Source organism: Tursiops truncatus, chromosome 10 (genome assembly GCF_011762595.2).
Source record: "Tursiops truncatus isolate mTurTru1 chromosome 10, mTurTru1.mat.Y, whole genome shotgun sequence".
In the NCBI taxonomy this organism is placed as follows: Eukaryota; Metazoa; Chordata; class Mammalia; order Artiodactyla; family Delphinidae; genus Tursiops; species Tursiops truncatus.
The window spans coordinates 69589466-69615377 of record NC_047043.1 but is presented as its reverse complement, the minus strand read 5'-3'; the positions used below and the strand labels follow the sequence as shown (position 1 = coordinate 69615377).

At 42.7% G+C, this 25912-nt stretch overlaps 1 protein-coding gene across 1 annotated transcript in view; it reads left to right on the top strand.

The window, feature by feature from the left end:
• Positions 1-25912, top strand: part of ERC2 (ELKS/RAB6-interacting/CAST family member 2) — an 866017-nt gene that overhangs the window by 760696 nt on the left and 79409 nt on the right. Inside the window, exons 16-17 of the mRNA XM_073811247.1 lie at positions 4347-4481; positions 19552-19617. Coding sequence (XP_073667348.1) covers positions 4347-4481; positions 19552-19578 — 162 coding nt within the window. The 3' untranslated portion in view covers positions 19579-19617. The remainder of the gene's footprint in view (positions 1-4346; positions 4482-19551; positions 19618-25912) is intronic.

Below are 25912 nucleotides of genomic sequence, written 5' to 3'. Positions count from 1 at the left end.
CAAGAACAATTTGACTTTTGTAACAGCTCCGAAACTATACATTTAGCCTGCTCCCTCACTCCCGAGAACAACCACCACCAAAACCAAATGCACAACAGGGAAGGTTAAACTATCACATGAAGAGTTACATACTCACCTGGCTCGTCATAGATGCTAATTGTGTATTTTTTCCTTTCATCTGTTCCAAAGTGGCCTGTTCATTCCTTCGTACGTTTACACATTTATTCCACACACATTTACTTGCTACTTATATACCAGACTCTGTGCTAGGTGGTGAGTCCAAGGGTAATTCACACCTAGTGCTTCCCTCAAGAGAATTTCAACCTAGTGACAGAGAAAGCCCAGAAAACACGTGACTACTTACCATTCATTGCCATAAGTGCTATGATGGAAGCGGGTGGGGGTGGGTACAGCATTCTGGGAGAGGCAGTAGAGGGGCACTTAATCCCTTCTGAGGTGGACTTACGGAAAGTGGTTCTGGAGGTGATGGTGTTGAAGCTATGACCAGAAGAACTAATGAGTATAACCCAGGTAAAGGGGGAGAGAATAAAAGGCATGACAGGACCAGAGATCAGCCTGTCCCAGGGCAGGGAGGGGAGGATAGGCAGCCGAGAGGTGAACAGCAGTTACCTCACAAGAGCTTCATAAGCTACGGAGGAGATGGGGCTCTTTCCTGAGGGCAGTGGGGAGCCTCTGAGGAATCTAAAGCCAGGTCGTAACAGAGGTCTGATGTCACTCTTGACTACAGATTGTGTTCAATGCGAGGCAAGAGTGTAGCAGGAGAACCGTTAGGAACCTATTGCCCCAGAGCAATAAGGTGGGGCCTGGAAGAAAGAGGAAGTAGAAAATGAAATCTGATGAGATTTGTCTCAGCAGTCATGACATAATACAGTAAAACCAATATAACACGGTTAGCCAGGGCGAACGTGTCAGGTCAGCAGTTTGGTAAACCCTAAAAAGGAAATAAAAATGGGCTTCAGTGAATTACTAAATGAGGCCATGAGTTGCCAAGTGCAGAGCTGTGGAAAGCTATCTAGTTCCAACTCTATATTAGCTTTCCCGGGATTTCAGTTATGACTGCCCCGAGGATTTGCTGTCTAAGGCTTTGTGGTGGGCACCTTGTATATCTCTGATGGCCACAGGGATGTGAACCATCACCTGGTAAACGTGTCTGGAAATATTTGAACGAATAGTATCCTTGTTCCAATCCTTCTTTAAATTTTCTGCAGTTTTTCTTCCATCCACCTTTTGGGAATGTTATTCATGGCTTTCTATCCTTCTAGACCATTCTTGGTGTGTTAGGAAACCAATATAATTGTGTGGAGATGAGGATAGGTAGTGTAGATTGAAAAAATTTTTTAAGAGATCCATTTCCAATTTCACAATGAAATGGGCAGGATTTGGTCAAACTTTTCTACGGAAGGGAAAACTAGCCACCAGCCTGTAAGAAATCGGTCATAGTTTAGGGGACGTGCTACAAGCAAGATAAATAAAAACGGTCTAAAATATCAGGCTAAACTCTCATTTTTCATCTCCATTTCACACTCTTCTCTTCCAGCCCAGACTAATCAAAAGAAGCCTCTTCCGCTCACAATTGCTCTGTGTACATTTCCCTCAGATCTGGTATTCACATGAACAACGTGGTTTATTTATATTTCAGCACCAAATTGGAAAGATGACATCATTCATTTACAGTCTTTATCCCATGACATGCCTATTCTCCAACACCTCATTTCAGCAGACACATTTAGGACTGCATATAGCATCTTGTTTAGCTTGTACATTCTTTTATGGGATACAGTTCAAAGGTAGGGAACTTTAAGCTTGTCGCTGGTAAGAAAATAATCTCATAAAATCACAGGAGCTTCCCCAAAGGATAAGGGCATTATGATGTTTACAATAGCAGAGTTATTATTTGTTCATTTAGGCTTCATCATTCATTCTTGGGCGAGTCCCTTCCTTCTTGACCATAGCAGATCTTACAGCTCCCTTCAGACTTTTAGAATTCTATTAGAAGAAACAATTCCAGATTTATTAGTTCATGAGTTCAAAAGTATAGGCTCCTGACACTACTGGAATTTTAGGTGTAAACGCTGAATTTCACAATCTCGTGTATGAGAGATTCCCGGATAGGGGAATCTCAGCACTTGGTCGGCAACAGCTCCACTGACCTGCTGTTTCTCATAAGATGTAACTTGTCCATTGGGTCTTCTGACACTTTAAGTGGACAAGTGAAGGATGGAAATGCTGTCAGCTGCCAACGGTTGCCTGAGATATTTTAATTCGATTTTTAGGTGGCTCTTTCCCTCTACTTTTATTGTTTTTATCCACATACACGCATGTTTTTACGTCCGCTCTGGGGCCTTTCGAATACCGTACACATTTTTAAAAAATGGAGTGAGTAAATCATGAGACATCCTCTGTCACATAGAATTGCGACGTGAGGTGTTTCCAAAACATTTATGAGAAAGCTATTTCTACCTGTTCGGCTGTTGCCTTTTTTGCTAGCAACACGGCTAAGAGAAAAGCCTAGTGATTGAGAATTGGAAGGCCCGGAAAATCTCCGTGTTCTATGTCAAGAAAGAGCCTCTGGGGGCTGAAATCTGTGCCTTGATTTCCTAGCTATAAATGAAAATGGTAATAATTCCTCCCAGGAAAGTTTTGAGGTTAAATTAAGATCATACATGAAAAATACTATAAGAGTAGACTGCTAGGTCCAGAATTATTATCAGAGTATTATTTATATTACATAGTAACATTCCAGCTGGCTGGGGGCTCTGCCAGCCTCTGACTTCCAGCTCTCTTAAAGTGCTGATGGCTTGGTGTCATGAGCCACCAGTGGTATTGTTATGGCAACTCATGAGATGTTCTCAACTCTTAGTGACCTTCCCTGGCTAAGGACAGTCATGCAGCTCGCCTCTAGAATGGCAGCGTCCCTCAGAATTATGGCCCCTTCTTTCTTTCAGTCACTGGTTGCAACAGCATGCATAATGTTATCTACATCTGCTTGGCCCCGTGTTAGATTCTGGAGAGAGGCAGATGAAAGAAACAGCCTCAAGTTTACTGACAAATGGACAGATAAATCGGTGGTTAGAGAGGGGTGGTAAGTAGGAGGCACACGTCACCTGCTCTCAAGGGTGGGGTCAGGAAAAGGCCAGAGACAGAAGTTAGAAGCAAGGGAAGGTGGCTGGGGGAGGTGTCACAGGCAAAGGAAACCACATGTATTAAGAAGGAGAAGTGTCTTCCAGTAAACAACAGCAACAGTAATAGTAATAACAGCATGACTTTTATTTCAAGCCCATTACGTGCCAGAGCCTGGACTGACTTGAAGTCCATCGCATCATTTTCTCCTTAGAACAACCGCAGGGAAGGGGGTACTATTACTCCCATTTTGAAGTTGAGGAAATTGGGGCACAGAAATAGTTAACTCTCAGGAGACCACAGAACCGGCAAAGCGGTGGAGCGACACTTGAGCCCAGACGGCCTTATCTCCAAACCCACACTTGTAGTCCTACATTTCCTGGCTTTCCGAGCTGGATATTTTTATCTGCCTTTTTCCATGGTCTTTAGGCAGTTTTCTAGATTCTGTGACCCTGTTAGGTCGATTGATCCGTGGGTCTCTTTCTTGCCCTACATAATAAAACAATACAATTCTATGGCCCTTGGGGTTTAACTCTGGCACCTAGTTGTCTCATGTGACAAACATAACAGGGAGTAAAGCTCTTCTCCATCAACTTCGCTTTTCTTTTGCTTAATTTCTTCAAAGCACAATATCAGTTAAAATGTCCATCGAGTGCCCTTTCCCTGGAAGTCATCATGGTAACAAACCATCCCCACCAGTATTTTTGCATTCGGCAGCTTTTAAGTGGATTTCTCGGCCTTGTCTTGCAAGGCCACTGTTTGTCTGTAGTTCTGTGTCTCCATCCAGGCCTTTTCCATCTTTTCATCCAGGGCTTCCCTCTCTTGCTTGCTCTAGAGTGTGGGATGTGACCATTGACGATATGGGATTGCAGGCTTACTCCGGACCTCTGTGATCGCTTGATAACATAAAACAAAGCACTTTAGTATGTGTCCATTTATTGCCTTTTAAATCTCGTGGGGGAAGTACACTTATGGCTCTGAATGGAGATCCAGCAACATAGTGGCTTCAAGGATGTGACAAAACCTCTTTCGCCAAAGCTCATGGCATGGTGCATTCTTTGTTAAGTTTCAGTGTAACTAAAAATGAGAACTGTTCCTAAAAAAGGAACAAAGGGAGCCCTATAGGTGCTGTAGTTATGCCCTGAGTCTCTTTGGCTGGTCTTCTAGCTCCTGACGGAATCTTCCCTGGTTTTTGTTCTGTGCAGACCCAGAACAGAATGAAGCTGATGGCGGACAGCTATGATGAGGACCACCACCACTACCACCACCACCACCATCACCACCACCACCGATCTCCTGGGAGGTCGCAACATTCCAATCACAGGCCCTCTCCTGACCAGGTCAGTTTCATTGCCGCTTACCTCCAAGGCCCCTTTTACCCTTTGGATATTCTAAGATAAAATAAATAATCCTCAAGAAATAATAAACAGCATAAAGTGATACGTTCTTTGAACTGAAACTAATAGCTTTGGTATTTATTTCCATCACTCAAGGAATCTAAATGTTTTCCTTTCTCCTTCCTCTTTAAGGTTTTGTCTGTTCTTGTTTATGTTATGCATTTTCTTTCCTCCTCTCCTTTCTTCTTTCATAGATATGTAGTCTGTTGCTGGCTCAGTATCTAATGGTGGCTTACTTTGGAATGTCTCTTTCAGAGTTTTAAGAGAAAGCACTTTGTTTCCATGAGCTTGGCAATTAGAGAAGCCTTGAGTTTGGTGAGAACAGTCCTAGAAAATTCCTTAGTGATGCAAATTAAAAGTGGGGTAAAATAACATGAAAAGAAATCAGTTTTGCTTCATTTTAGCCAGTGAAGTCAAGGGGTCCCGTTTATTTGATTTGGACCCTATCTTCTCCCTTAACTAAGTAAAGAAGTGAAGAGATGGATTGACAAAAACACAGCCCTTCTGTGGTTTTCAACGCTATGCACATTCACCCACCACATGCAAAAACTATTTATGTTTAGCATTAACACTCTTGAAGGTAAATTTTGTGGAAATTATGAAATTAAATGCAAACTAGCAGGATAATATAATCAATATTGACAGTAATTCCTCCTTTATTGTGCTATGACCTTTTTTTAAAGTAGTTTAACGTATACAATAAATTTTAAGAGGGATGGGGTCATAGGTAATGGAATGGAATCATCTGGGTAAATGTGAATGCCTTTGTTCTATATTTCTAAATATGTGAGGGAAGGGTTTATTTGAATTACCTGTGTGAGGAGGGGTTTACCTGTTTGTTGGAGGAAGGGGTGCTTATTGTACTCCTAAAATTTTTTTTCAGGTGGCTCTGTTTCCTTTTTACCTCATGTCACTCCATCCCATAGGAGAAGTTAAGATTCCAAGTCTCCAAGGTGTTTTCCCAGTAGTACAACTCCAGGGGGCATCATTTATATAGTACACAACATAAAATATACCCCCTGGAGCTGTGCAGTGAGGTAGCTCCAATCGGAGGGCTCCCCGCCCCCAGCTTGGCCCTATCCTTGTACTGGGAAACATTTGCCCTCAGAGACCTCAACCCTGGAGAAGATGTCCACATAGGACATCTTAGTTTCTGAAGCCAAGTGCAGAAAGGCACTGGTTTATGTCATTAGCTCTCAAAAATGATTCTCAGTTTGGAGATCAGCAAAATGGAGAGAGAGATTAATTTTATGTCATTATCTCATATGTCTGTGGTTTGGGTCTGATTTGGTTTTATTTATTCAGTTCTCATCCCTCACAACCACCACCACCTCCCCACACTCACCTGCCCCAGTATACCTGGCATCCTGCTAACTAATTCATTCTCACTCTTGATCCCTGCCCTTTGCTCCTTGACCTTCTGCCATGAGGTGTAAGTGTAAGGCTTTATTGGTGCTAGAAGGCCATCCTGGAATTTCCCCCAGAGAAACAGGAACACAGAGCACTATAGGGACGGAAAGAAGGTTTGGAGGCAAATTGGGGAAGTGGTTTGCACAAGAACCTGCTGAGATAACCGTCTTGTTTCATCACGGAGACACATACACTAATGCGTCTTGCTAGAAACACGGCACCAGTTCAAATTTACCTTCCTTGTGAGTGATATTTTTTACAAAAGTTAGTCTCCGGATACCTTTCCAGAGATCTTTAATTATTAGACTAGAGTACTTGCCTGTTTGGTTGACCCTCTTAAGTTTGTCTACAGACACTAGAGGTTGTCATGGGGCAGAAGTAATTGCTCAGGGGTGGTGCCCTCCACAGAAGAATTAGCATTCCTTGAGGAATGTCTGACTAACATACGTGGTCAGGACCTCTGGTACACATTTCTCGTTGGCACTGTTAGGAAGGTGGTGATGACGCTCCACTTTCACATCCTCCATGTCAGTAACTACTCTAAGCAAACCATGAACATAGAGGCAGAGAGCCTCATCCTCTTCTACAGATGAAAAATCCAGGCCCTGAGAGGAGGGGGTCCTCAACCGACTAGAGTCCTGCTGCTGGGTCTTTGCTTATTCAGCCGATACTTGGAGCACATGTTCCACGCCGGCCACTTTGCTGGGCTTGGGGAAGAGGATGATGGATAATACCCCTGTATTCGAGGGGTTTGCTGTCTGGTTTAGAGCAAAAGTCTGATGTCTCATTCAGTTCTGTTCAGGATCTTGTCAATCAGAACCAGACAGATAACAGGTAGTTTTAACTTAATTAGGGGGCCCATGACTTAGGAACTGCAGTGGGGTTCACTGTGAAAGTGAAATACCCTTAATCAGAAGGATAGCTTTGTGGTTTTAAACTGGAGTCAGCTAGGCTGTAAAGTTCCCTTGGTGCACTTTTTCAATCAGAGAAGGAGGCTTAAGTTAGGAGCCCTGGTAGGAATAGGTTGACTCCAGTGATGGAGATGGCAAGATCCCCTGGGCTGGTTGCCCTTTCTGACTAGGTATTCCAGGTCTTGGACAGTGATGCCTTCCCCTGTATGGGATTTTGAGATTCATATTCACCAACTCATCTATCAATATGTGCATTGTTATAAATCTAAGTAAGTCCCAGACTGTAACAGTTATTGAATGGCTGGGAAGTCTTTCCCCGTTGATTGTAAAAGCTGCACGTAATTGTGTAAGTATATATATTAGTATGTATGGAGTGGAACTACTTCTTTGGAGAAAGTGACAGCTTCATATCAGTATGTGACAACATTAGAGTCTGAATAATGGATTGATTTGGATGAGATTTAAATTAAACACTCTTGATGTTAATTGAACTGACTTAAAGGGGAAAGGTCTCTTCCAGGGATTCCTGATTCCCTTCCCATGAATCTTCCAGCCCTGACCTTCCTGTGGCCATGAGGCTGACCATCTGTATCTTCTAGAAGAGGGGCTACAAAATGTTGACATTGCCTTTTGAGCTTTATTAAAAGGTCAGATACATGTGAAAATGAAGAAATATAAAAAATCAGCCACTTTTCTACTTTTCCAGAGAAACTAATTTTTCCTTAGGAAATTCAACTTAAGTATTGCCAGGTACTTGCAGAGTTAGATTCTTTTTCCATTTCTTCCCTATCCCTCTCTCCTTTACTATGATTTTGCTTTCTCGGGAGAAACTGAATCCAAGGGTTATAAGTCTAGACTGGGATTTCCCAAAGTAACGTTTGGAACATTAGTCCCATGAGGAAAGTCTTGAAATAAGGATTTGGTGGGCAAAGAATTTTGGGAAAGTGCTGTGTATTATAACACGATCTTGGAGAGTCTTGGTACAATTAGCAGATCAAAGGATCTATAAAGCCATATAAGAAAGAAAGCTCTCCAATTTTATGTAACCCAGCATTTCCCAGATTTATTTGATCATGGAATCTTTTTTCTTCTTCTTCTTTTCTAGTAACATCTGTGCTCTGAGAAATACTGTTCTCAGAGTATCAGGTGAAGAAAGAGACTACCCAGTTTAAAACAGGGCTGATCCAGTTTCCATCAGTGTTTTTCACCAGAAGGTGAAGTTTCAAGGCAAATTTTCCTTATGCTTTGCATAGCAGAAAATGAGAGTGTTCGTTTCTTAGGATAACTTTTCTTCAGACTCTAACATCTGAGAATGAGTTATCCCACCAAAAAAATCAATAGATTGGAATTAAGGGAACCATTACAAGAATGAGGACCCAGGAAAATAAGGATAATCATAAATACATGGCTCTTCAGAGATTGAAAGTGAGTGTCATAAGGGGAAGAGAATATGGAGAACATGTAAGAGAAGTCAGTGGGGTGTGGCAGTCCAACAGCCTAGACCCCCTACCCAAGAAAGGAACAGTTAATATTTGGTGGCCTGTGACCCCCAGGACAGCCATAGTCGTTGAATATGTTCAAGCCGAACATTCAGAGAAACACCAGTAATGCCTTAGGAAATCCTTCAAACCAAGAAGCGGGCACAGAGGCAGACAACAAATATTTCCCATGACACGAGCTACTGGTGAGCTTTGAGAAATAATTAAGACCGAAGAATAAATAGTACATGCTGGAGACTCATTCGTGATTTTATTTTATTGAAGTTACCGAGTCTGACTGATTTAGAAAAGCTCAGTGGAAACGCAACTTCTCCTAAATGCCCTCTGTACCTGTCATTGTCACTTTCTGTCATTTTCTTTAAGTAGCGTCTTTCTTTGTCTTACCATGATGCCAAGATTTTTTACTTATTTTTCTAGGCATCGTATGCTTTTCATAGTCATATTTCATTAATCTCCTTCCAGGGGCTCCCAGGTATGGACTAATAACCCCATGGATAAGAAAAGTGTGGCGTCAGGGTGAACACCACACTTCAGCCAACTCAAAATGCCAGGCTTGTTCAGACTGCCCTTTGGCTTCCAGGACTCACACTTCTGTCCTTCGGTCTTGAGTTGGATGTTGGGTCTTTAAGGACCTGGATCTTACTGCTTTTTTGTGTGCAGAATGCACCTCCGTTTGGTAAAGCATCTGCCATTCTGATTCTAATTTGTGGGGGCCTAACTGGCAAAAACGTAAACGTTCTTTTTGGACTGGAAACCCCAGAACATATGGCCACTTTCCAAGCCTAGAACTTGCCTCTCCTCTCTCTCCCTCCTTCTTTGAATGGAAATTCTCACTCACAGGGGTTGGAAAGATCAAGGCATTTTGACCACCTTGAAGACTTTCAGATCCCAATTGAAATTTAAATTTCACATTTTACTTATAGAAATCTTACTTCTAAAGGAGGGCTGCGGAGTCCAGGAGCATGGAGGCATAAGACTTATTAAATTGATTAGGGAAATTTGGGGCCGTATCTTATGTCATATTCATACTCTTGGTTACGTATTGCAAAGCACAGGCACACTTGTCTGGCCCACAGTAGGCACTTGATAAATGTCTGTTGAATGACTTGTTCTTGTAGTACCTTCGGGAAATAGGGCAGATGGGAGTATCCCCATTGTACAGATAAAGACGCTGGAGCTTAGAGAGGCTGTTCATTTTTCAGAGTCACACACCTGAAAATCAACAGGCCCAAGAGAAGGGCCTGAGTCTCTGAGTGCTGTACCCTGGGGGCAAACCTCCTTGGATGTCAGCCTGGATATATTTATGCAACCACATGTATTAAATATGGTTGCATGGCTACAATGTTGACTTCCTCTAGAATGCAAATGTGTGTTTTCCCTTTCCTGTCCAACTGTAGCAGATTTTCTCTTATTTTGCTTTATTTTCCAAATTTGAATTAAAATGTCATCCCATCAGTTCTCCTCCCATTTGCCCCAGCCTTCATCGACATTATTTCCATTCTTCTGTGTGTGACCATTCATTTCTTTCTCCCCCATTTCCCCTTGCCCTTTTACTCTTCTCTCTTCCTGCTGTCACTGTGCCAGTGAAAATGTGGCCTCTTACAACTCTCCCACGTCCCTAGAGTCACAAGAGTGAGATCCTCAAGGAGTAGAGAGCCTGGCACAGAGAAGGAGGGGAATTGCTCCGGGTTACAGTGGGCCCTTGGCAGTGTTACCAGGCCCCACATTCTGTTGCTTACTCATTCATGAGCCTCTGTACACACAAGGCCTGGGACAAGTCAGGCCCCCAGAGCAGAGCAGAGGATGCTTCCCTTGGCCCAGGGCTGCCATCACATCAGCCAGGGCTATTGGAGAACTTTCAGATAGTGACCTTTTGTGGCAGAAGCTGGGTTCTCTACTTTGCATCCTCAGCTTTAGGGTGTCTCCTGTGCTAATCTATTCCTAGAAATTGGATTGCCCTAATCCTAAATGTTACCCACTCCACTCGGCAATTTCCGGAATCTGCCTGCACATGTAAATGGTGATGTTTGGTCCATTCTCTGTTGCTCCTGTTTACTGTGTGGTCCCAGCATGTGTTCGCTCTCAGCTGAAACATGAGTTTGTACCACTAGACACATGTCAGAGCACTGAATGTCCACTTTCATTTTCTGCTGAAAATTCCTGTAGAATTCTGCTTGAGACACATGTTATTTTCCCATAAGCCATCAAATAACTTGTTCACCAGAGAACCCAGACCTAGATTTGGCTTTCTTTTCAAACTAGTGGTCATGAGAGAGATATACAGGTCGTATTTTAAGATATAATGAAATGATCCCAGTGATTCTTGCCATGCTGACTGCACCTATGCTCTCTTCAAAGAGGCTGCAACGCTCGCTACGTTGGTTTTGAGATTTCTGGTCTCAGAACACGTCCCCTCTACCCTCTTCTTTCAGGCAAAAAAGCCATAAGGTAGAGTTAGTTCTGAAAATAAAGCCAAGCTTCCTGCTCTCTGTCCTTCCCACCCCTGTCCATGCTGCATACTCCCGAGCTCCCAGATTGAATTAGCCAGTGTCCTGCAGAGCATTCGCATAGGAGGGGAACTGCCAGCCGTCGGGTCCTCATGGAGGTGTGGCTGGAGGCAGGTGACATTTCCAAGCCTCGTGTTTCTTGGCCCCAGATCTGTCTTGTCACCGCACCCACCCCCCTGCTTTTCTCTTCTTCCTCTTCCTCTTCCTCTCAGGGCCTTGAACTTTATGTTTGGTTAACAGGAGTTGCTGGAGTCTCACTGTCCCCCCAGAGAAGGAATAGTCCCAGCATTTCCTCCCTGGGCCCTGTTACTTCTCAGAAAGCCGACTCAAGGCCCTGGGATTCCCCACTTGCCCTCTTTGTGAAATGCTGGTTGGGATTCTGTGATTGATGCCCCGCTTTCCTTGCACTTTCACCAACAGATTAGCCCAAGTGCAGCCCTTTGAATTCTAACAAACAGACGAGGGGTTTAACTTGCTCCATTGCCCCCCAGAAGATGGATTCTGTATATGGAGTTGTTATTCCTAGCTTTTGCTTAGGGAAGGAAAAAAAAAAAAGAATTTATTTTATGTTTTGAGGTTAAATGAATGTGGGATAAATGTATACATAGTGTCCTGTGTGTATATATGTATGTATAGCTATATGTCAGACGAACTGAGGACTTTTCCACATATGGAAGAATTTCTCAAGATCATGTTTAACTAGAAATTTCTCTCCCTAACTTCCCCTGAGTGCGTGTTTGAATATACATTGTATATACATATATGTATGTGTATGTAAATACATTTTCATGTTTCCTACATAGAAGAAAAATTAACTACCACATATCAGAACTTACTATAGTTTCAGAACGAACAAAAAAATTTTTGTTCCCCATGACAGTAACCTAATAAGAAAAGTTACATGTCTTAGGGTTTTAATATCAGTTTCCCATCCAAGCTAGTACGTCTGAAGCTTGACTGAACAAGAGACGATAGAGGTTTTTTGCATTGCAAATCTAATTTCATGGACCACCTCTTGGAAGAAGCCTTTGGGTTTTGGCTTCAAGTAGGGATGAAGCCTTCAAATTCAAAAACCCATGAAGAAACCTCTTGTTGGGCTGATGTTTATTGGATGGGATAAGGGTTCAGAGATTTCAACTGTTCCCACTCTTGGGCCAGTCCTCTGAGAATTGGAGTCAGAGATATCCTGGAATGCAGTTTGAATTAAATCTTGTGAGCCACTTGCCTCTTTTCTTTTTGTAAACGATAAATTAATTTTCAAAAATCAAAATATAATTGACCTTTACCATTGTATTCATTTTAGTTATACAACATAATGATTCGATATTCGGTTATATTATGAAATGATTACCAGAATAAGTTTAGTTAACATCCTTCAGCACACATAATTGCGAATTTTTTTTTCTTGTGCTCACTTGCCCCTTGTCTGATGCTCCTTTTATCACAAGTAGATTGGAAGATGCTGTATTTAAAACTCAACAGATTTTTCTTTAAGTGCATGAAGTAGAAAGATAGCTCAGATGTCGTTTTTTTCTTTCTCCCTCAAAGACTAACAAAAATCCCCAAAGCTACTAAAACACGAACCAGAGGAATATGTGATTTCTCACCATTGGGAAATAAAGGTGGCAGTTTATTTGTTTGCTTGTTTTTAAGAGCAGAAGCTCTGGAATGACCCTGTCATGGCTGTCTGTGAGGCCACAGGTAAAGAAGGAAATGAGGACAAGTGTCCGAACTGTTGAGGGGGGTATTTAACTGCTCCTTCCTCTACTAGCAGTTACGTGCTCACCCAACCATTACAGCCACAGGAGAGGAAGGGCGGCGGGGCTGATGCAGCCCTCAGGCAGCTGGCTTTGCAGATGAGCAGGTTATTGCCAAAGCTCTTTAATCTGGGTGTGATGTTAATTCCTTACATGTAAGCACATGAGGGCACGATTTGATAAACCCTGCCAGGTAGGGTCTTCGTGTCTGGGAAAAAGGCAGAGCTGCTTAATGCATCAGGATCCTCCTCTTAGAAAAGGATTTTTCCTCAAAGGCGATTTGAGCCTATTGAAGATTCCAGTCTTACTCTGTTTCGGGTAGAGTTGTTTTTCTCCCCTTTCCCTGATTCCTCTTAGTTTTAAACCTTGTTTGCAGTATTAGGGTTTCATTAAGAGATTTGTTGCAGCGTCTTTGGAGTCAGCAGGGGTTTTCAGACACAGTCTGCCCTCCCCAGCTTGTAGACGTAACTCATCTTGGCAACATGGAAGCATTGATTCCTTTTCAACTTGCTGCTTTAATCCAGTCGCATTAGTCTAAGAGGCAGCTCTTCAGCTCCCCCTTTGAAAGGGGGTGGCCAACCTTGAAAGGTCTGGAAGCAGGGAACTCCATTTTCTATTGCTAAACACCGATGCTTCTCCTTTTTTCTTGAACTGATGTAATAAGGATCGTGTTGGTCTTCCATACCCCAGGCACTTGCAGCACTCAGGAGATAAGGAACCACAGAAAAGAGAATTGGAAACATTCTTTAAACATGTACTGCACACACACAGATTCTGAAAACTACCTTATTTATGGAACAGTAGCATTTTAAAAATTGTTGCAGCATCTATATATTAATGAACTGAATAAACCCTAGCTTTGAACAGCCCAGAGATGTTAAAATAACTACGGATAGTTTAATACACTATCACATCCTTTTTACATACAGCCTTTTGCCTTTGGTCTTAGGGCAGTATCAAATAATGTGTTATAATAGTGACAAACTATCAAATGCTACCAACAGGGATGGTGTGCCCAGTTATATTTGTATACGTCTGTAATGTCTACAAGGTGGTTTAATTTACATTCTCCAGTTTAATTCACACAGCAACCCTATGAAGTGTCAGGGTCTTCTGATCCCATCTTCTTTTTGAGGCAACTGAGGAAGTGAAAAGTCAAGAGGCTAGGCGGGTTGGTTGCCCACCAGCCAGGAAACAGCAGAACCAGAATCTTGTTAAAAAACACACTTTTCACTGTTTCACAAAGCCAAGCGTTAATGACTGATGGATGAGGGAGTGAAAATAAAGCCTGTCTCCACCCCACCCCTTTTTTACGGCTATCTGGCAGTGGGTCAGCTTTTAGCAGATGTTGACTTTGGGCTCCGAAAAACTATTGTTGGCCAAAGTACAGCCTTCCAGCATTTCCATCTTCAGCTGGGAGAGCGGGCACCACGCGCTAGAGATTGGTTTGTTAGAATTACTTGTGCTTGAAGGAAATAGAAAACTAGTTTCTTCAAGTCACCCTATAATGATAGTCCAAAAAATTGAGAAAGATGCCACATTAGAAGTGAAGGAGAATGCCCCACAAGCTTCTCTAATATTCTCCACGGCTTGGCAAAGAAGGCTTAGGTGGCTGCCTGCCTCAGGGGGTCCCTGTGAGGTGGACTTGCCGAAAACCCACCAGGCTGCACCGGCTCGCAGCCTCTGCCTCTCCCTTGAGAAACAAGCCCATGTGTCTTTTAAAATATCTTTTTAAAAGATATCTTTTCAAAGATATCATTTTTAAAATGTCTTTTAAAATGGGATATCGCCCATCACGTTGCCCCTTAGCCAGTGCCGTTCAGCTCTCTCCAACTCAGGTTAGAAGAATAGATCAGGGTACCGCTAGTACAATGAGAAGGGGACGGAACCATTCTGGGGAGAAACAAGTAAACGCGACCTTGGCAGCCCTAAGGAACTCTGCAATCCAGGCGGCCTCCTCTCTCGGTGGAGTGGAGTCATTCAGAAAAGCAAGGACCTATCCTTACATACTTACTCATTTGAAAAGACATGTTAAATTCCCACATATGCTGTGAGGCAGTGTGAAGGGAGTGGAGGTGCTGCCTTTCCCTCAGGGACCTTGAAATTTGCTGGGGTGCTGCTATGCCCTATCAGGGACAGCTGCTGTGTGCATGTGAGGTTCTCTTTCTTCCAAGAGCCAGAGAGACCCCACCTAAGTTGTACCGTCCAGCTCCAGCCAGGACCTTCAACAGCTTGCAAAAGGGCAGTGCAGAGTCCTAAGGACTTCAGAGCTGAGCTAAGCAGAACCATCAGATGTTTTCTGGGGCCAAAATGAGGCTTCTTTCTGTGGCTTCAAAGTTCACATGTCAGGACAGTGTACCTTTGTGGTCAGACAGGCTGAAATTTGATCCCGGCTCCACAGCTCCTGGCCAGGTGTCCTTTAGCAAGCTACCTCATCTTTCTCCCTGAGCCTGCCTTTCCTTGTCTGCACAAAGAGCCTCCCCATAACTGTGTCTTGGTGAGACTTAGTGAAGAAACGTGGAAAGCCATCACACTCTCTCTAACCTGGAGCTGGTGCTAATACCCACTGGCTGATTTCTAGCCCAGGTCAGAAATAAATTAACATTTATATTTATACAGAGCACAGAGCAGCTATCTGAATCTAGATAGGACTTTTCTATCCTTTGGGAGAACTTGTCTGCAAATGGGTCACACAGGCTGTAACACATACAAATCATGTAAGAGTTTCCAGCCATTCCTGACCTTATCACCTGAACAGAGACATCCATTTATGGGCTGAACATTCTAGGAGGCAGGAGAGGTGGAAGACACAAATGGGAGGTTTCCAGAGGGAAGCTCTGGACTTGACCCTGGGAGAAAACACATTAGTGCCCTGACAAGGCTCGAGGCTTGAGGCTCAATACCCTTGTTGCCAGGTTCACGCCCACTGCTTTCCTCTACACATGCTTTCTTTTGCCAATTCTGGCCAAGCCTGCAGTTTGGAAATGCCAAGAGGAGCTGCTTTGCTCGAACCCGGGCACAGAGCACATCATAAATCCTGCTCTATGGTCCTGCCTTTGTGGCTCGCGTGGCCGAAGTTTGCAGAGTCCTGGGGCTTGAAGTTTGCAGAAAGCGTCAGAGAAGCCATGAACTGTAGTAGGAGTAGGGGTGGGTCTGGTGACTGTCCACGCCACACCCTGTAAGTAACCAGGACAGTCTCCCTGCGTTTCCCACAAGGAGGCCAGGTTGCACTTCCTGCAGAGATAGCTGGCTGAATTCTTTACAGAGGCAGTAGGCAGATTTGAAAGTGATGCTTCCATGATTTCATTCTCATTTCCATCTAGGACAAGTGTGACAGTAAGGTCCCCATTAGGAACCTAGTCCTTCAATTTCAGGAAAAAAGCCAGCTATCAACTCAAAGAAAATTGCAGATGTTTAAAAAAAAAAAATCCTGTGATGGGCCAGGGCTTGCCTGCTGGCTATACCTAATACTTCAAAATAAAGACCAATTAAAGGTTTACACTGGGCCGTTTATCATGTCATATTATGGAGCTCCTTCCCAGACCTTCTTTGCTGGGGCTAATAAATGTCCCCCACGATGGCAGGTCTCCTGTCTTGTCAGTGATGACTCAGTCACTTTGCCCTTAGATCTTGTCGTCAACATAGCCCCGTGAGCAGCCCATCCGGTGAGGGATTTTGTTTTATCTCAGTATTTAGAGAACCCTATTAGAGCACAGCATCTGGGACTGCAGGATTTCCACCATGGCTTCATATCATCTCTGGAGCCATAGATACATCCTGAGTTTGTTTGATAGTTAAGCCTCTCCCCTCATCAATACCTGCTGTGTTTTGTGGTCACTATGCTCTGGGCTTCAGCCCACCTTGGATGTTGTATCCCCAGATGCTGTGGACAAAAGCAGGCGGATGACGGATGGACTAGAGAGGCTTTCTTCCCAGCCAGATATTTTGGCAACTCCTGGCATAGCAATCACTCCCAGAGAACACACAAGGGAGCAAACACCAGGCAACATCCAGAAACTGGACTGCAAAGTCGATTTGAAAACAGAAAAACAAGGGAAGGAAACAGACTCTCCCAGCCCCGATAGATACATTTTAAAACTCCAAGAATTTCTAAATAACTTGGTATGAACTTAGGGATCAAGTGACATTTATCTGTTTCTTATTTTTTGGTCCCCAGATTTACATTTCTGTGCAGTAAGGTTCCCGAGCAAATTAACATTTGCATACAAAGATGCAGGCAGTGCAGGAGTCAAACAGCTGCGAACGTTTGGAAATGCTTGGAGCTCCGTCTCTGATTAGCTCCTGCATTTTTGTTTTTATTCCCCAAGCGGACACTCACTCTGACCCAGATCACTTGGTGATTAGGGTCAATTCATGTTTAAGCTTTGAAGATTAGAGAGACCAGAAATGGCCACCACTTCCCTTTCTATTTTCTTTTAAAAACTTTAAACTTTAGAAACTAAAACCTTGAAAGAAATGCATAATATTCTGAGTTCACTGAAGGAATTTATCCACATTTCTGCCATGTTAAATGTTAGCAAAGTTTATATTGGACTGTCATATTTCTTTATTTTATTCACCAGCATATAAGATGTCGATCTCAACATCTGGCTTTTAATAACCCTCGACATCTGGGAGCTCCTTTTTATTCCTATGGTGGACGAGGCACAGTAGTGATATTGGCAGTGTATATTTTCGAGCTACAACTCCTGTCTGCTTCAATCATAATTAATTACTACTTTTTAATATATTTAATTTGCTAAAAGTGATTTGCATTAGACCACATTTCACTGTTAAGAAAATAGTGGTAGATTTTGGTGGCAATGGCTTTCTTTCCTGGTTCTTTCTTCTTTTTTAAAATTTAAAACATCTATGAATGGATTTGAAACAAACTGAATCTATAAATGCTGTTGGGTTTTAAATACAAAACTGCTCTGCAAGGAGAGTGATTTTACAGCCATTTAGAAGCAGTCAGCAGGGGCTGTGGGCTGCATTTTAGGGAAGACCTTCTATTTTGTTCCGTGACTCTGAGCCTGGAGTTTTCCTGTAGCCGTGACTTTGGGGGTCAGGAACCTTATAATGAAGGCTTATAATTTCTCCATCCAGAGAAATATACTTACACACATACCTACAACATTCTGCATTGAGTTACAAGGGGTTGCTAGACCCTTTGAAATCCATTTGTGGATGCCTGAGGGTCCCATGCTGTAGACTTTCCTTCTTAATTAGCATAAAAAAGGACATCAACTTTGCTTTTCTCCAGGAACTGAGAGGAAGTTTAATGAATGTAAAAATCCATATTTCTCAAGTTATGTAGGGAAAAGGGAAGTTTATTGCCGGGAGCAATTACTAGACTGTGTCGTGATAAATAAACACAGGTAAATTTCACATGAGAAGACCCAGCTAAGATGATCAATTGTACCTTATTTTTTGCCAGAATATTACTATCCAAACTGTCAGTACAAATTCATACTGAGTTGTTCAATTCAGGCTCTGTGCAAATCACTTGATTGACTCAAATCAGTGGGGCATTGTTAATTCCTTGTGGGCCACAGACCCTTCTGGCAGTCTGGTGAACTCTTTTTATCAGAATAATATTTTTAAATGCACAAAATAAAATTTACAGAAATATAAAGGGAAGACATTATCTGAAAACTCATTTCAAAGACCACAGATTTAAATTCTTGAGTAGATGAAAATTACCTTGACCTGTCGGCAATATTAGGTTGAACTGTATGAAATTGCTGTTTTCTAGATCAAAAATGGTCAAATATAGACATTTTCATACTATTCAACCTAATATTACAACAACTTAAGCAATAAGGATACGTATGACGTGAAAATGTTCCGAGTTATTGTTTTTCCTGTTCCAGGTTTTCAAAACAAAAAGCAAATCATGGGAAAACCTGGTTTCATCAGGGACTTGTTAAAAGACACAGCTCCCAAATTATGTGTGAGACCAGGATATGAACCACTCAGTTTTCTACACTTTGTTTCTATCCTTGCAGTAAACGATGAGAATTCTTGTTCAAAACAGGACCTCGTGTTGGTCGATATACTTCTGTCTTCAAAGATTCAATTTCCCTACCTATCGGCTTCTTCACTAAGCGAGGAGAATGGCCTGAACCATTCTGGAAACGTTTTCAACAAGAATTCAGACCAAATAAGTTTCCATTTATCCACAGTTGGACACAATTTTAAGTTAAACAAAACTTCCTTTCTACAAGCATTTCACTGAATTGAAAGTTTACTCTCTTTGCTTTGAAACTTATTTGATTGCAATTGTATAATCATTCCATGCAAATGTATAATCATTCCATGGCGGGCACATCCTCTTTTATGCTGAGAGCAAAATAGAACCTGACAAATCAAGAAGATCACAGCATGTTTGAGCCTTTGTGAAATAACCAATGTGAATTATCGCATGCTACAGGAGTTTGTTCCACCCAAGTCGATGGAGGTTTTTTTTTTTTTTTTTTTAATTCTTCTTCAGCCTTTATTGATACTTGAAGCTTAAGAGAAATTAAGGGTATTTGGTTACTATAATTACTTCTCTGCTTACTTAAAAGGTTTAATCTACTCCTTAGGCATATGCAATTCAGATTGCATGCTTTCCAAAAAAATAATCATCTGCTAATGTAGACTAATTTTAATCTTCTAATCCAATCTTGACACAGACTCAGAGCTAGGTGGGTGGAATGTTTTTGTGTAGGGGTTGCCATAGATACAAAACTCAGTTATGTATTTGACAAGTCAGTGATGTGGCACTTAAGTTACTGTGGATTTTTTTTCCCTTGCTCTTTAAGATTAAAAAACAAAGTGAAGATCAGTGTGCCTTTGTAGTGCATCACAGTGTAACTAACCTTCTCTTCTTTCATTCCGGTGTTCCCCTCCTCTCCGTGCACCTCCTTACCCTGGGCCGGCCGCAGGATGACGAGGAGGGCATATGGGCATAGCCGGGCCTGTAAACCAAAGTTCCAGTTTTGTTTTGAGGGGTGAGAAACCATCTTTTATATCATTTTTCTTTTAAAAATTGCATTCTAGTGTGGTATGGTATGTGTGCTCAATTGTGTTTGCTGATGTTCGTGAGTGTGCCCTATGTTTGCTTCTGTGTTTTGTGACCACCCCCAAGAGCTCCCTCCTTCCTGCGCCCCCTCCCTGCAACCACATTATTGTGCTGCCTTGTTGGGGCTGGGTTGAGCACGAGTCGAATGTTTCTATGTTATGTAAAATGTAAACTATGCCCTCGTTCGGATTTATCCACACTTTTTAAGGCATGATTGTGGACTCAGAAATTGTCACGATTCTGCAGTCGTGGTTTTCAGCCAACTGCTTGCTTTTACCAGATATGCCAGTGTGGTGTGACTCTCACGTCCTTCTGGTTGTATCACATGTTTCTCAAGGAATAAGGGAAATAAAACTGTTTATCTTCATGGAGCTGAAACTGTCATCTCTAAGAAGCCCATTTAATGGATTGTACTCTCTTCTATGGCAGTTCTGAAGAAAACACAAGGATCAAGGCATAGTAATGGTGAATGGGTAACTGTAGCTCTTTAAGCGAATTAGAATAGAAATATTAATATTGGCAGGTCTCATGAGTGGTATTATATCTGTTGTTTTTTGACAATTGAGCTTCTGTGGAGTTTTGCGTTACGTTTCATGCATTGAACTTTTCAGAGAGTTTTGCTCTTTTAAAGGCTGATTTTTAGCTATTAAGAACCCATTCTTTATGTCTGGGCTATCTGCATTATAATTGAATAGTGGTATGTGTAATTGCTATGTGTTATAAAATGGAACTCTGAACTCTAGGGACTTTTGCTGCTGGGAATCACATCTCTTCAGGATACTGCAGGCTGTATAACACCAAGTCGCAACACTATGGAGTTGAATATACGTACGGCAATGTAGAATGTGCTGTTGAAGTTGGTGACATTGTCTATGCCATTGTGTTCAGAACAAGAAATGTGGTAGATTGTGTGCCACGGTCAAAAAGTACTCAACGTGCCGTTCTTTTTCTGGGACAAACGTGAAATGTCCCAGGTCTGTGATTAGAGAGGCAGTTCTTTGGGATAACTCAACAGGTGTGCCCTTCTCCAAGTCTTGCCTTCATATTCCTTAACAGTGGTGCTTCACACGAATTTTAAAACAGTAACTGGTGTGTTCTGCCTGTGGGTGACAGTTTCATTGATGTGTTTCACTGCTCAGTTGAACCTGTTGTAGGTCCCACCAGTGAGTCAGACTGCTTTCTCTGGTCCTTCAGGGAACACACAGGAGTTTGATTTTCCTTTACAACATCTTCCCACATAGTAAAAAAGTAACACTTCCCGGACCCATTTGCCGCCAGTAGAACCTGCTTCCTGGTCACATCAGACCATCGCCTCTCTTCTCCCTTTCCTGGATAAAGTGGAAAACAACACTGGAATTAACTCTTCCAGGAGCAAAGTGGTTCCAAAGGGAAGCTTATCAATGTGGGGAGGTAGGGAAACCAGAGCAATTCCTAAGATTCTGTTTGAGAGACTCCCTATCTAGGAAAAACTTTAAGAGAAACATTGCATTTACTCATACAGAAAAGCTAATAAATTGACCTAAAACAACTTTAAGTGAGAAGTAAAGATTTTATAACGTTAAAGAGTGACCACGTGAAACCTGCCCACAACGTGCGTGGAATAGGTAGGCAAAGGAAGGTTCTACGAGTTTGGGGGTTGCCTAGAGAAGTGTAAGTCCTTCTTGGGGCTCTTTTGTGGAGCTGCTTCTGCTATCAGAAGTGTTAGGACCCTGGGCTGCATCTGTGTCTCCTCCTGAATAATAAAAAATTTTATTGCTCTTTCACAAGATTCTTGACACCCGCCCTGCCATCCCCTCAGATAGGAACCTTGTCGTCTTCAGGGGGGAACTGGTGCCAAGGACCATAGGCAGCCTTGCTTTGCTCAAGGCAAATGGAGACAATGGTGTTAAATCCCCATCCTCCTTATTCTTTCATGAAATTTCCCCAAGCGCCATGTACCCCAGAAAACAAATGTCTTCTGAAAATTAGTCAATATATAATCCTGCTTTATATGCTGTAATAAATTTTATAGGCTTCTGAGGAAAACTACTTATCTTTCTTTATGACTCCTTTAAACAAGTTTGCTCAGATATCCTCAGGCTTTTAAAACCATATCTTAAGGATTTAAATAATGAGATACTGGGGGAGCCTTCTATTGCTGAACAGCCGTTGCATGTTTTGAGTCGCATTACAATCTTCGGGGCCCAAGGAGACATTACATTTATAACTAAAGATGGATAATAGTGGCACATTAAAAATTAACTGTTTTGAATATTTTGATTTATGGCCCTTATAAAAGAAACATTACAAGAAGTTATTTTACTAGGCATCAGTAATATGCTTATAATAGCAACAGAAGGCCCTGACTTGAATCTGGTGTTTTGGTGCTGAAATGAATCATAATTTAGGAAAAGTTGCTCCAAAAATTACAACAAATTGGAATTAGCATAACAACCCTGGAAGCTCCTCCCTTTTTTGGCACTTCCAGATACTACCCCAGGCATGATTTATTCGTCTCACTGTGATCATTCAAGGGTGGTGTTTTCTGAGAGCAAAGTGGACTGGGAGAAGTTTGCTTTTCTAAAGAGTTTTGACAGCCCCTAGAGCTAGTCGTTCCCCCCATAAACCTCACACCCCAGCCCAGCATTATCAGCATGTGACCTGTGCAGTCCACAGAACCCTGAGCTTGGTTTAATGCTCTACTGTCACTGTCTGAAAACCGTGAATAGTTTTTGAACGAGGCACGCCGCAGCTCATTTTGCACTGTGCCCCACAAATTATGTAGTCTGTGCTGCTTAGGTCCACCATATATTCCTATACTCTGCCTCCAACTCCTCTCCAGTCCCCCTCCCTGTTGGCTCATCCCCACTCCTATTTTCTTATGGCTGGAATTTACCTTTGGCCTACCTTATTTTTCAGGTTTTCTTGCAGAGACCCCACAGGATCACATTTCCAGTAATTTGTTGCCCTCATGGGCATCAGTGAAGTGTGTATTCAACCACTGTCCCCTTGCCCACCCCACCCCCCAGTCTGATTGTGAAAATGTGCTCTTGGAGCCCTTCTGCATTTTCTGTCTTGCTTTGAAAATACAGGAAAAGCAGCTGCTTCATTCTCTGTTACCTTCCTTCGGGAAAATCCACTTGATGTGGCAATCATTTGTGTCAGCAAATAACTGCATGTCCACTGAACGAAGGTGCTTTCCTTGGAGCCCCAAGAGGCACTTTGGTTTGTGAATATTCGGCGAGGTGGGATAGTGAGGGACCTTGCGAGATCTAGTGCCACATCTGCCTTGACATTTGAACGCTTGAGTTTTTATTGTGAACTCTCGTAACTGAGCAGACATAGAACACAAGATCATTTTTGTTTCTTAAACCACTAGAAAGGAATAAGTCTTTCTACATTGAAAACATATGCACATGTTTAGGACCTGATTCGTAAAAATACAGATGTGGGCATTAACAAGTTTTGGCACAGGGCCATGACGCTAGTAGATGCATGCCGTCAAAATGAAGAATTGTGGTTCTGTGCCACCAGCACGTGGACAGTAAGTGCGTGTATGAATCACAGAGCACGTAGACTTGAGGAAGGGGTTTTTCCACACACAGAAACAGTGCTCAAAGGCCTGTGGAACTCCCTGGCATGCCTCCTCTCAGGAAGAATGAGGAAGGAGATATTTTATTGTGGCTGGGAAGTTTCTACGTTTCGCGCCTTCTCTTAGCAGAGGCGGTCTGGGCACAAGGCCCGTGCTCAGCCTCCGCAACTGAAGTCTTGATTTCTCTGCAGAGTGGAGGCTTTCTTTTACATCAGCTGTACCAGATACCAACTAGTGTTTTTGATTCAACCCACATCTCCTATGACTGAGGATCTGATACATCTCCTCCTTGTGCCATTGGCTCCTAAGAATTATCCTTCATTCATTCATTTATCCATTCATTCAGTCGTTTTTCACTTACTCATCTGTTCTTTCATTAAAAAGTTAAATTCTTGGTTAGGTGCTGAGAAAATAGTGATGCGTAAGATAGACATGGTTGCTAACCCTGTTGGTCTTACAGTCTGGTTTAGGGAAACAGACGATAAGAATATAAATATATGAATGGAAACCTTATACATTTTGATCATTGCTTTGATGGAAAGTGGGAAGATACTGAGATTAACAAGAGGAACCTACTTTAACGAAGGGCTGAAGGTGGGAAAGAGCTTTATGGGCTGAAGGAGCTTAAAACCGTAACTCTGGGTAGCAAATAAGACAGTAAGATGAAGATGAAGAAGTGGGAAGGGGCCAGATCATGTAGGGCCTTTTAGGCCAAGGTAGGGAGTTTGGGTTTTAGCCTAAGAAAAGTGAAAAAAAATGAAAAGAAAATTAGAGGATCTTAAGCAGGGGCATGACATGATTCGATTTATGTTGTAGAACAACCCAGGCTGCTGTGTGGAGGTTGAATTGTCTTGGCAGGAAGAGCGGAAGTAGGGGCTCTTCCATCATTTGTGGAAGAATTAATGGTGCTGACCCAGGGGAGCAGTGTGGGAGATGCAGACAAGTGGATAAGTTGGAGATGAGACTAGGAAGTGAAGTCAGCAGGACTTTGATAAAGAGTTAAGAGAGAGGATTAAATCAAGAACCTCCAGATTTCTACCTTGGGTGTCAATGCTGAGACACGCCATTATTGGAGGCTGAAGGCTGAGTAGGAGTCCTGTTCTGTTCTGTGTTCCCCAGGTGTCCAGTCAGACTGGCCAAGGAAAGGCAGACTTTTGATCCCCTGTTTTCCATTTGCTTGTATATCATCAGGGGAATCTTTGGCCTCTCATTTCGGTGACGTGTAGGCTGTCAAGTTTAAAGCGTAGCTGGAGTCCAACTTCCAGAGTGTGTGTCTCCTCTGACTCTCAAAGAAAAGGAGAGAATTGAATATCGATGACTGCAAAGACTGCGAAGAGAAATCAGCAGTCATAGAATAGGGAGACATGTGGGCACAGCGGTCTCCAGAAAAACCGAGCGCCCAAAGTCGTAGAAGGATGGAAAGGACTTAGAGATGAGTTGTAGAAGGATGAAAAGGAGGAAGATGCCATTGGTTCTTGCAGTTTTTCCTAAGATCCTCAGTCATCAAGAATTCTGTCAGTTAAGGCAAACCTTGTGAGATTTGGGCTCCTATCTTAAAATTCCGACTATGTTACTTCCTGCAGAAGAAGCTTTCGGTAACCAGTTTTCAGGAGTTAGGGTGAGAAGTAACTAGAAGTAGCTGCTAGATGTTTCAGAACCACCATTGACAAGGACTCTGTCTACTTCCAATTGCACAGTTAATTCCTGGGCGGAATGAAATGTTTTTGCTTTATTTCTTCCCCCTTTACCTTCTTTTTGTGGCTTCTCTGCTCCTCTGGAAGATATCTGTATTTTTATATCTTCTATTCAGGCTTGTAAAGCTGTTCTTCAGAGCCACAGCTTGAATGTCCTACCCCAACTTCTTTCAATCAATAACTCATTCAAAAGATATTTCTTTATCTCAGTACTGGAGTTGAGGCGGTGAAGAAAGGACAGTTCCTACCCTGGAGGAATTTAGAGTAGTACACAGATTCTTAAGCTGGTGTTCAGGAACCCCCAAGGGCCTGCAAACCCCCGGACATGGTTAACAGACTTTGATGTGGGTATGTGTGCATCCCCCAAGGAGAGAGGGTATCTGTGATCCTCAACAGATACTCATAGGGGCCAGTGACTCAGAAAAGATGAAGAACCGCTAATCTATGGGAAACTGGGTGACAGTGTGGCAGCGTGGCTCATAGTGTGGTCTCTGGATTCAAACCAGTCTGGGTTTGGACTGGGCTGAATCCAGAGACTATTTGGCTGGGTGGCCTTGGGCAAGTGTTGTTCCCTCTCCGCTCTTCCATTTCCCCATTTGGAGAAGGTTATACACACCTTCCAGGGCTGTGGTGAGGATTAGATGAGATGGGGTGAATGAGATGTCTAGCCATGTCTGGTGCATGGTGAGGCCAGTCCTCGTGAGAATATCACTGTTATTATTGCAGCTGTGCTCAGAAGAGTGGACTCTATGTGCCAGCTGAAGAAAGCAGTTGATACTCTGGGATGGGTGACTTTGGGGGGTAAGAGAAAAGACAAAAGAAAGGAAAATCAAAAGGCGAAATCTGTTTTTATGACCAAAGCTGTACGAGCCAGCTACACATTTTCTAGCAGGTCTTAAAGCATCATTACCCCAAAAACACACCCTGTTTGGTTACTTTTGATTATAATGACACGTAGG